Source organism: Ixodes scapularis, unplaced genomic scaffold, assembly GCF_016920785.2.
Source record: "Ixodes scapularis isolate PalLabHiFi unplaced genomic scaffold, ASM1692078v2 PGA_scaffold47__10_contigs__length_4178495, whole genome shotgun sequence".
Classification (NCBI taxonomy): Eukaryota; Metazoa; Arthropoda; class Arachnida; order Ixodida; family Ixodidae; genus Ixodes; species Ixodes scapularis.
The window spans coordinates 3,572,888-3,585,446 of record NW_024609876.1 but is presented as its reverse complement, the minus strand read 5'-3'; the positions used below and the strand labels follow the sequence as shown (position 1 = coordinate 3,585,446).

Sequence of the window (12,559 nt, the reverse complement as noted above, 5' to 3'; positions counted from 1 at the left end):
GCTTCTTGTCCCACGGTCGCTTCCTCTTCCTTCCGAACGCTTGCCGCGTGCTCAATTTCAACCGAGCGTCGTCCGGCATCTCGAGAACTCGAAGCGAAACAAAACAAAACACGCGCAACTTTGTAGGAAAACGAACCAACAATGTTCAACGCAAGCACGCAAACGGGAACCAAAACCTGCGCTCGACCACGGAGGAAACAAAGCAGACAAGCCTAAGGAGACGGGCCCAGGAGCAGACGACGCACCTCTCGCCAGCGCGGGAACGGAAAGGAGGAAAGGAGAAAAAGAGCGGAGGGGCGCGTTTAGGCCAATAGCAGGGGCGCTAGGCGCCGCGCGTGCTCTGACGTACGGGCACCTTGCTAGCCGGCCAATGAGCGATCGCAATTGGGGCCTTCGAAACCCGCGGAATGCGGACGTTCCCCGATGTTGTCGCGATAACGAATGGCATGGGGACGTGGGGAAAATAAGCGGCTTTTCAACAAGACCAAGATGGCTGCGACCCGACGAGCGATCGCGAAACGCGCGGGGCACGAAGTTCCACTTGTTTTCATTGAACTCGCTGTGTTAGGGCTATGCGGGGACATCGTAAACATAATTTTTCGCATGCTTAGACATTGAATTCGACAGTGAAACTTTGCAGGCAGGTACCTTAGACTACAATTAATCGAAATATGTGAATTTTGAAAAACGTGAAATTTTGCGTTTTTTGACTATTTTAGGACCCGCGTCTCCCCTTAATAGAATAACTGCTCTTATTTCAAAACGGTACCATACTGCACTAAGTCCGGCTTAGGGAACAGTCACATTCAAAGTTCCGTTGCATGCACTCATTTGGAAGGTCCTGCTTCGGGTCCTTAGTTGGTGTGGGCGTATTTTGCCATCGGCTGAAGTTTCCTAAGCAGGACTTTATCCTGCAAGACTCCGTTGTAAAAGTCAGCGCACTTATATGAGAAGTTCAACCGCACATGAGTGCTATATCCAGTAACTGAAAAACATATTTCTACACATGCATCTTCGCGAGAGAAATATGGTTTGTGGGCAAGAACAGTTTTATATATTACTCAGTGCGTGAATATTTTAAATCACCCCCGCCACTAATTTTTGTAAAATATGCTTGTAACGAGTAAGCATAGTTTCATTTTGCTTCAATTCGCTTGGTGCCAATTTCGAAACTATGCGCTCCTGCGTAAACGGGACATGGTTCTTTATTGGGACAAAAAAACGGGACGGCAGAAGCGGGCCTCAAAAACGGGACTGTCCCAGGCAAAACGGGACGTCTGGTCACCCTAGTGATAACCGAAAGTACTCGCAGCAACGGCGCCATTCATTTTGACGAGAAGATTACGGACTCGAACGAGCAATTACACAATGGAGGTGCTCAATGACACTTTTAGGAAAAGGTTTACTCTCAAAACGAAAGGAATATTTTTGTTAGCTCATCTTGATAGCCTGTGCAGCGTACCTCTCGCGGCCAGACAGCAAGACAGCGTGACAGCGCACCGGTAGCATGCAGTCACAAATGACAGCGTAAAGTAGTAGGAAGAGGGGAGAAAATAGCACGTATCATAGGTATAGAAGGGTACTACAGCTGAAATCTTTGAATCCGGCGGTTGCTTGCGCCACCCTGTACACGTGCCGTGTACTTTACTACGACGAGATTGAGTGTTGCCAACCAAGCTCTCGTTTCCCGCTAAATCTAGCGCCGCCACTAACTTTTTTTTAGTTTTTAAATTACTTTTGGCGCAGTGTGGCGCAATTTCGACCAATTTCGCGTTTTTGGCACAACTAGGCGCAGTAAATTGGGTTTGTATCAAAATGGCACAACTGACACAGATGTCACACCCCTGATCGTATTGTTGCTACCTTAAAAAAAGGTTCCAAGTATGTTTATTGAACCGCCTCGAGTAGGGTGACCACCTGTCCCGTGACTCCCGGGACTGTGCCGTATTGAGGGCTCGTGTCCCGCGTCCCGCAAGAAATATAAAATCAAATTTGGGGGTTTTACGTGCCAAACCAACGACGGGCATCTGGCGCGCCCCACCGGAGGACTGGGGATTACTTTGGACCACCTGGGGATCTTTTGACGTGCAACTGAAAGCTCGATTACCACGACGCCTTCTCTGCAATAACCCACAAGAAATACCAGATTCTTCAAAATCTGTTGCATTTCACATTGTTGTAACATTCATTACGCAAAATATGGCACCTCCGAACTACGGGGTGGAGGGAAGCGCGGAGGCTGCTGGTAAGCGTGTGAATCTTGATGGTATGCCATTTCCCTGATGGCAAAATATCGCAAGCAAAAATTGCTTGTCAAAAGTTGGGAAATTACCTATCATAATTATTTGCAAATCATACTGTGTCATGCAAAAGGGTTGTGGGAAGCCATTTTTTTTTGTGAAGACGGCCACACAATGCAAAAAGCCTGCAACTCCAAACGGTCGAGAAAAACAACATAATGTCCCAATTTTGTGTAGGAGCATGTTAGTATAAGAGTAAAGATAGACTGGAAACAATAAGCCAAAAAAAGATTTACTGCTGCCTATTTCCCTTTGATGCATTGGGGTCTGCTGCAGTCGATTTTTATGTTTTTGACTTGGACACCTTTAATAAAATATGGACCGTTGCAATCAAACAAAACATACTTTTCACTGTGAGTGGAAATATTTTAGCTTAAAGGGTAACTGCAAAGACAAAAAAGTTTTTTTTTTTTTGACAGCTGAATTTCGAGAAGCATGACACAAAACAAACTTTCCGCAAAGAAAAATTAATTTTTTAGCAATATTTACGCCACGGGAAGCAATTTAGTTGAAGTCAAACTCTCCACATTTGAAACCCGCTCTTTCACCCGGGGCGGAGAAGTATGCCCCGCCCCTCGCTTTTGTATTCGCTCTTGGATGGACTTGGCTGTAGAGTTGAACGACGTACGCAGCGTCTCGACCTTCGGTGCATCTTGTGTGCGTACCACAGCCTTTTGGAGCTTCTGTCTTCTGTGTAAACTGCGCACAAACTGGACCCTGAATGAATGCGTCAGCTTCTTCGCCGCTGCTAGCAACTGTGTCTTCTGCCATATGAAGATACACCGCGGAGGACGGCTCGCAGCAATGAAGATGGCGCATTGCCTGAGCCTCCCAAGCCTTCGGCGTGCTTGGACGACACCTGCTGATCGTTGTTGCGATCACTAATCTGGCAGAACTTTACACAGCACATCTCCAAAAAATCGAGATTTTCACGTGCAAGCAAAAATAAAGAAAAGCACACTAAGAAAGCAAAGAGAACACCCCAGGAAAACGAAAATACCAAACTGCTATGAAAGCCAAAACCTCGCATCACTTCCTATCACTAACATCTGCGACAGCTGCTAAAAACACACGACTTCACTTCCGGAAGTCTCGCTCAAGCACCTGGGTCAACAGCAAACACTGATCACTTTGGCAAAACGACTAGTCGAGGTAGGCGAGACAGGTGGGAGCAGAGACGGCGTCAACCATAGAAAAAATGACTCAGCTTTTTTTTTTTGTCATGGTATGAACCCAAACGACAGCGCCCGTATTGCAAACCTTTTGTAAAGAATAAAAAAATGACCGCATCTCCATGTGGTGAATGATGTTGATTGGGACGAAGCTCTGGTGGTCTGTGTAGGCAATGAGCCGCAGCATGCCAAGCCTTTCGTTCGTTTTCATCCACCTCAGAAAGAGAATGTGTGGTATGGAATGTGGTTATATACGCATTTGAGCATTTGACCACAGCGCCCTCTCCTGTATAGACGTTGAGCGGCTACATGCAACGTTTTATTCATGACAGAAACCCCAGCTCTTGAGTTACTACCACATCTCAAAGCCCCCACTCGTCCTGCAGTCGTGGCCGAGTGGTTAAGGCGATGGACTAGAAATCCACTGGGGTCTCCCTGCACAGGTTCGAATCGTGTAGACTGTGCAAACATTTTTTTTTCGTCTTTTTTTTTTTTTTTTTGCTTTACAGAAGCATGTGAGCTCATGAGCACGATCACAAACACGAACACCAGCAAGATCGATGTGAGCACGGACGCTGCACGGACAAGGCTAGACCCTAAGGAGCTTCGCCCCTAATAATAACTCTCATCACATGGGTTATTCTTTAAACATAAAAAAATGCTGCTCAAAAGGAAATGAAAACATATCACAACAGTTTTTTTTTTATTTATTCGTGCAACAAGCATAGCTTGATAGTTTAGATTAGGTGCGCTATTTGTGCATCCCGTATAAAGCCCAAAAGGGCTCCGGCTTGCGCATTCACTCTGGTCTATTTGTAGTAGTCCTCAGGGGAGGCCAGGTTGAGGTCTTGTGCCTGAGTCAGGGGAAGGAGGCGGTGCTGAAGATTTGGGCAATTCCAGAGAATGTGTCGGAGGCCAACTGCGGACGGCCTGGCAGAGCAGTAGGGGCACGCCAGGCTGGAATCATTGGGGCCTCAGCCCCAGGAGGCCAAGACTGCTGGGGTCCGGATCTTTGCGTCCGGATCTTTGCGAGGAGGACCTCCTCCCGCCGGGGCAGGCCTGCCGGGAGGGGATGTGGGGACGCGGGAAGGAGCGCACGCGTAGCGACCCTTATGCGGGCCTTGCCCACAACGAGTGAGGCCTCCGGCTCTTCCAGTATGGGGCGGGATTAAGGGGAGGGGGGACGTTCAATCAGGGCTCGAGCGACCTGGTGTGTTTCGTCCTGGTGAGTACAGTGCAGATGGCCAGTGGTCGAGAAATCCCGTACTTCTTTACCAGATGTACAATGCAAGGCATGAATGTCATGGCAGATATGTAGCAGAGATCGCGTTGAGTTGAGGTGTCGGATGTCAGAGGCACAATCCGTGTGAACACGCACCCGAGTGACATTGGGCATCCGCGTTAGTGCTTGTATGGCGTCCCGAATACCATATAACTCCGCGATGAGGGGATTGTTCAACTGTTTGGCCATAGCCTCCTTTATACTGATAATGCCTGCCCAGTGGTTGGCTTCCCCATGCTTCGTCGTCGTTGCGCCTGCTTCACATGTTTGCTACTAGAGGCGCCAAAACCCCATACAAAAAATGCACACGACTCTTCGCTTCCTGCTGCCAGTCCACTGTGATGCCATTTGTGAATTGAATACATTCGTAACCCATGCTACATAGCAGGCGCAGGGCACCGTCAGTATAAATTTCATATATAAAAGAAGTCTTATACCTTTCTTTTAGCTTTCACGTCTTGGTTTTGTTTCTATGCTGAAATGTTACCAGACCTCTGGTGGTTGTCATATCGACAACAGAAATAGTCAATGCCAATTAAAAAGGAGACAGACAGGCTGGCGGACTTCCAAAACGTTGATACAGCGACCACTTAGTGTTTTATTGCTACTGGAGCAGAGCCGCAAAACACACGGCCCGTGGACTACATGCGGCAGTCAAGTGGTTTTTCTCAGGACCGCGAACGCGTCCCCGCTGACCGAAAACCTGCGCACCCGTCGGCAGCACTCTGACCGGGGATCTTGATATACATTTTCAATTTGTTTTTTAAGCGCACAGCCCCTTGATGTTTTTGACCGGTCTCTTGTGGTCCGCACTGTTTTTCACGTATGCAGTTCTAGAGTTTTAACGACTTCGTACATAGTGGCTTGCTGGCGAAGATCTTCTTGGGGTCATGCTCGTCAGTCAGGGATGCCGAGTAGTTTGTAAAAATTGACCTGAAATGCCTAATACCTAGTTGCAGGAAATCTTTATAATGATTGACATCTTTCTCTACCTTTGCGTATTTTAGAGCGCCATGGTGTATCAGTGTATCCACCGCAGTATCCCCAGCTGCATGCAACGGCTTTTTCAGCATATTTCGTTTTTTCTGTAAAATCTCTACGAAGTTCTTCCAGCGCACACAACACCCTCGCTAGCTTCTCTGATGGATAGTATAGTCCTCCCCTGTCCTGGTGCCCAAGGAGGGAATTACAAGGAGCCATAAAAGCCTGCTTAATGACCAATAGGAAGTGCAATTCGCGAGTCCGAGTTGCACATAGGCACACAACAGTAAGGTATCATGCGAGTTAGAATGCAGCACAAGGTGTCAGGACTAAGTACAAGGTGCTGATGTGCCCACGATCAATAAATGAAATGAAATGACCGCGCGTGTACGTGTGGCGTCGCGGTGTGCGTGCCACGAGCCGCAGACAGCCTCGTGCTATTGAGCTACGCCGGCAATCGCTAAGCGCTCTATCTGCCGGCCGAACGACGACCGAAAGCAGTTACTCGTGTAACAAAAAAAAATTACGTGATCAAGTGACCTATTTGATCACGCAAGGTCACGTTACAGCGTAACTTAACATAGGAAACTTACATTATCATGTAGCTTAACGGATAACGTAGCTTACGCTAGCTGCAGTGAACTGTAGCCGCAGGCAGCGAACAAGCGTCGTCTGCATTTCTGTATGGGGTTTTGGCACCCCTAGTAGCAAATCTGTGAAGTAAGCACGACGACGACGAAGAAACCATTGGGCAGGCATTTTCAGTATAAAGGAGCTATGGTTTGGCATAGAACGCCAATGTGTCAATAGAAGGCTGAGATGGTCAATGGACTGTGGTAGCGATGCCATGTCGGTACGTTGCTCCGACGGCGTAGAGATCTAACACAACTCGTCCGAGCGGGCGTGGGCGGACGGTAGCAGGCTTGTTGGTAATAATCGTAGTGTAGTACCATGGCGGCGGGGGAGCCCCAACGTACGGAAAAAAGCGGGGAGGTTCCTCGTACATAGGAGTGGTGGTATGCTTCAAATTGCGAGCTTCTCTGCGTTCAGTGCTAATATATGTTCAATAGAGTTTAGTTGTGCATACTCGTAAAGGTGCCAGGTAGGTGTATGCCGAGGGAGACCAGTAATCCCGCGAATGGCATCTCTAATGACGATTTCGATAGTCTTCCACTGATATGCAGTGAGACGCTGGAACTGAGTTTGGTATATCAAGCGAAGTAGAGAGACGGACTTAACTAGGCGTTCGGCTACCTCAGTACCCACTTCGTCTCATCTTTTAAAGATGCGACGGGTGAGGTGTGTTGTAGACGCCGCCGTCTTGCGTGCCGCTTGAAGCCACTGCTTGGCTGAGCCGGACTGGTGGATGAGGAGTCCCAAGATCTTGGTTTGTGTAACCATCGCAAGCTGTGTCGACCCTATTCTGAGGGGTATGGGAGTCAATGGCAGTTTCTTCCGGGCAGCGTTGTTGCACACATGAAGGAATTGCGATTTCTCGGGAAACACCGTTAGGCCAAAGGTCTTTGTATGGCAGTCTAGTTTATTCAGCCCGGCCTGTAAGGCATTTTGTTGCACCTCTAGGGATGGGGGAACTGACCACATTGTGACATCATCAGCGTATAATAAAAAATGAAGGTGTTGTATATCAGCGAAAGCCCAGGCCAGGGGAAGGAATGCAATGTTAAATAGGAGTGATGCAAGTACTGAGCCTTGGGGCACGCCACAGTTTGATGGGAAATTTGGCGACTCGCCATATGATAGGCGTACGGCGAAAGTTCTGTCGGTAATGAAGGCGTGGACAGCATTTATGACACGAGGTGGGAGGCCGAGAACCACCATTGCCTCCAACAGTGGGGCGTGAGCGATATTGTCATATTCCTTTGTTATGTCAGTAGCTACAAGTGTGCAAACCAAGTGGCCATAGGGTGACAGATGTAGGACTTCCTTTGCAAGGCGGTCGAGCCCATCTTCCGTTCCAAGATGTTGCCGGAATCCAATTTGGTTGGAATGATAGAGACAGTGGGCCTCCAGCCACCAAGAGATACGTTTAGCCATCATCCGCTCATAGATTTTGCAGATGGTGGGAGTCAGTGATATAGGCCGCAGAGCTGTGAGGCCGGTCGGTGCCTTGCCCGGTTTGGGAATTGGCACTACAATCGAGTGTTTCCATGATGTGGGGAGCTCGCCGGCTTCCCAGATCTTATTGATCATAGCTAGCAGGTCTGTGACTGCTTCTCCCTCGAGGTTCTTGTACACCTCGTACGGGAGACCGTCATGTTTTGGAGCGGCGACTAGGACTCTGGATGGCGTCTTGGAGCTCAGCCAGAGTGAGGGGCATAGTGATGCCAGTAGTGTCTGGCATAGCCGTGACAGGGCGCGGGACCAACGGGCTGGCATGCCGAGGGATAAAGGTATCCGCCGCGCGCGCCGCAAACTTATCGTCGGTGAGCCCCAGACGCAACTGAATGTTGCCAGTCCGGCCTTCAGCTTGGTGAGGTCGTTCCATAGCGTGAAAAGTCCGCCAGAGAGCCTCAGGGTGCTTCGGGTTACTCAACAAGGCACACCAGTCAAGCCAGCGTTGGCGTGTAAGTCTTTTCTCGTGGCGGCGTGCCTTAGCTGCCACGTGGGAAGAGGCTTCCCACGTGGTTACTCAACGAGGCACACCAGTCAAGCCAGCGTTGGCGTGTAAGTCGTTTCTCGTGGCAGCGTGCCTTAGCTGCCACGTGGGAAGAGGCTTCCCACGTGGCAGCTAAGGCACGCCGCCACGAGAAACGACTTACATGCCAACGCTGGCTTGACTGGTGTGCCTTGTTGAGTAAACCGAGGCACCCTGAGGCTCTCTGGCAGACTTTTCACGCTATGGAATTACCTCACCAAGCTGAAGGCCGGACTGACAACATGTTCTGAAGTTGGTGGTCGTCGGAGTGTAAGGCTGGCCAATGTGACCGCTTCAAGTCGCTGTTGCCACAGGCTGAGGAGGTGGGGATCAGGTGTTGGTTGATCACAGTGCACCGTGGTAGTCGTGGTGCACTCCAACATGGCTTCTTTGATGGCTCTCTGAACTGTTTCTGGGTTCTGCGCCGTGATGTTAAGAGATGATCGAAGTTTATCCCAATCGGTCACCTGAACTTGCTTCCGGAGGCGGTTATATGCCGTGGGGAACCATTTGATAATGATCGGGAAATGGTCACTTCCCCAAGTGTCGTCACTCTGTGACATATTTTAACAACTTTGTTGCACGCGATTTAAAACAGACGAAATAGCCGCAAATTAAGATCGGTCTCACGCAATGAGTATTGCTGTAAAAAAATCAATTTTTTTGTAACGGGAAATTATTTTTGTGACATGCTTGTCCCAATTAGGTTGTTTAATAAAAACTTTTTTTTTTGGTTACCCTTTAGTTTTTGCAACGCAATTTTCAGATTATTCTTTTGGGCAGCACAAGATATCAGGGTGTGCGTGTTGATAAATTTTGTTTAAAGGGAAGATGGGGCACTTCTACATTTGAGAAAAAACGCTTGAATTGCGTTCATTTGGCCTTTAGATTAACAGATATCAAAATTGTATTTCAATGCGACCCGCCGGAGAGCCATACGAGCAATTTCAAAATAGGACTGAAGCCCCGCCTCCCTAGCCTTGGGCAGCCAAAAGAGCCGTCGATGACGTCACGGACAGCGACTGTCTTTCGCGTTTTTCTCGCATTTAACAATACTTACGCAGCAAATGGTTTGGGTATTCGGGTTCACGGGGTAAAAATATACTAGAATTCACTTCTAACTCATTTTTTCCAAGAAGCTCCGTAGCTTCCCTTTAATACTTTTTTCCTTCAGTTGTGAAAATACTGTTCTTATAACTAAAGTTATAAGAAACATCTTGTGTGTTCTTATACAGTTTGTATATGTTCTTATATGATCTTATTGGATCATATGTGTTTATTGGACCAATAAATAACTTATAAAAATAACATTTTTCACTAGGGTAAGCCTCCCTTTGACGTTTTGTTGAGTGTCCAAAAAGCAATTAGCACACTCCGCCCCCATCCCACCCCGCTCAAGGTTTGCGAGGAGGGTGGTCCGCCTTCCCCTGCTTGACCAACAGGACTCTGTGGCGCTTTGCGGTTCTCTCCGGGGCCGGGAAAAGATGGATATTTTCAACTCTAGACCGCAAAGAGGGAGCTGCAAAACGTCACATTGATGTCACTCCTCTGTCTCCGGATTTCTCTGGGACCCGTTTTCTCCTGTTTTGAGGCTTGGTTTGGACCTTGCTTAAGGGACATACTTAAAAGGGCACTTTAAATGACCAACATGTCTCTGCAGCCTCTTTTCTGTTCTGTATGTAACTGATAGTATTGCAACTTGTACACGGTTTCTGCACTAGAGCAGCATTAGATTGAAAATCTTAGGAGTGAGGACATTCCTTATAGTGTGGCTATAATGTTTATTGCTTTTTGAATAGTAAATATGTTAAAAATAGTTATATGTTCTTTTTTTTTTATAGATGCTGTCAGGTCAACATGTTCTATGGCTACGAAGACTTCTGTTGAAGCCACCATGAAGTCGTGGCTGGTCGCCGCACCGGATCGAAACGGCGGGCGCAGCAAGCGACGTGCTGCGGGTGAGCCGCAAGAGTAAAAATTACACCCTAAATAGAAAGCAAACACGTAGAGGCAAGGAACAGACAACGAAGACTCTCAAAGTGACTATATTTTAATTTCGTCCAACTGTGTACAACTGGCTCAAAATAGTGAAACAGATAAAAGGCGAATCTGAAGTGGTGTAGGAAATAGCACCAAATTAAACTCACCCACACTGAAAATACTCGCACACCAGATGAAATATCCCTCACGTCGCAGAAACTTACAACTCAGAATCTATTTTCGTCTTCTTTCTTTTTCTTTTACCCGCGTTGAAGTTGATTATATCTCACTTTGTTGTCATCTGTACGAACCAAATGGCAATGTCTATCACACATATAACCCTCGAGTGTCAAGATATAACTATCTTGTAGTAAGCATTATAGACGGACTACTAACACAAGTATCCCTGATTTTCGTGACGTTAGCTGCCTCAATTATCTCATGTGTTAATAGTTGTCTCCAATTACAGTGCTATTTTTGAAGTCCGCAGTGCACCCACAGCTACGACAATGAATGCATAAAAGTGCGGAGTTTGCTATTCGGGTGTTGTTGTTATGTTCTTTTAATGTGTCATTTACACATCTTCGAGTTTGTCCTATGTTACTGTCTGCCGCATGAGAGGGGAGAGGAATAGATCACTCCTTCTGAGGAAGGGATGTATGGGGTTCTATGCTTTTTAGTGCAGCCTATGATAGTTTTTTGTAAGCTGTTAATTTTTTTTACATAAACCTGAGAGTTTGATGGGGGTGGAAAAGACTACATTGGATGTTTGTACAATTCCCAATCTTCTCAAGGTTATGAGAAATTTTATGAATGTAGGGGATGACTATTGGTCTTTGGTTAGTGTATCTGTCGCATGACTTGCGGGAAGTGGTTTCACCTTTCTTAATCTGTTTGAGGAGAGTTTCGGTGACTGAAGTTAATAGATGTGAAGTATATCCCGCACCTAGTATCCAAGATACTTGTCCTGCAAAGCTTGTAAGGCCTGAATGTGGGCAGGACTTGAAAATAGATTTTTTTAAGCACTGATGGAATGCACCGAATTAAAATTGAGGAGCGGTTTTTTCCCTCTCGGCTCATACGACTAACAGGCATGACGGGGCTGAAGAGTCAATCTTAGGTCCAGAAATCTTAAGAAGATTACACACGAGCTTTCAGAGCAAGGAATTTTAAGATTTCTGGACCTAAGATTGACTCTTCAGCCCCGTCATGCGTGTTGGCCGTATGAGCCGAGAGGGAAAAAACCGCTCCTCAATTTTAATTCGGTGCATTCCATCAGTGCTTAAAAAAATCTATTTTCAAGTCCTGCCCACATTCAGGCCTTACAAGCTTTGCAGGACAATTATCTTGGATACTAGGTGCGGGATATACTTCACATCTATTAACTTCAGTCACCGAAACTCTCCTCAAACAGATTAAGAAAGGTGAAACCACTTCCCGCAAGTCATGCGACAGATACACTAACCAAAGACCAATAGTCATCCCCTACATTCATAAAATTTCTCATAACCTTGAGAAGATTGGGAATTGTACAAACATCCAATGTAGTCTTTTCCACCCCCATCAGACTCTCAGGTTTATGTAAAAAAAATTAACAGCTTACAAAAAACTATCATAGGCTGCACTAAAAAGCATAGAACCCCATACATCCCTTCCTCAGAAGGAGTGATCTATTCCTTTCCCCTCTCATGCGGCAGACAGTAACATAGGACAAACTCGAAGATGTGTAAATGACACATTAAAAGAACATAACAACAACACCCGAATAGCAAACTCCGCACTTTTATGCATTCACTGTCGTAGCTGTGGGTGCACTGCGGACTTCAAAAATAGCACCGTAATTGGAGACAACTATTAACACATGAGATCATTGAGGCAGCTAACGTCACGAAAATCAGGGATACTTGTGTTAGTAGTCCGTCTATAATGCTTACTACAAGAGAGTTATATCTTGACACTTGAGGGTTATATGTGTGATAGACATTGCCATTTGGTTCGTACAGATGACAACAAAGTGAGATATAATCAACTTCAACGCGGGTAAAAAAAAAGGAAGAAGACGAAAATAGATTCTGAGTTGTAAGTTTCTGCGACGTGAGGGATATTTTATCTGGTGTGCGAGTATTTTCAGTGTGGGTGAGTTTAATTTGACGCTATTTCCTACATGATGAATACCCAACTTGCCCAA

General features: G+C 46.7%; 1 protein-coding gene across 1 annotated transcript in view; it reads left to right on the top strand.

Annotated features, from left to right (window-relative positions):
* Positions 1–10,505, top strand: part of LOC120837863 — a 28,777-nt gene extending 18,272 nt beyond the window's left edge. Inside the window, exon 4 of the mRNA XM_040207483.2 lies at positions 10,233–10,505. Coding sequence (XP_040063417.1) covers positions 10,233–10,366 — 134 coding nt within the window. The 3' untranslated portion in view covers positions 10,367–10,505. The remainder of the gene's footprint in view (positions 1–10,232) is intronic.
* Positions 10,506–12,559: the final 2,054 nt, after the last annotated feature.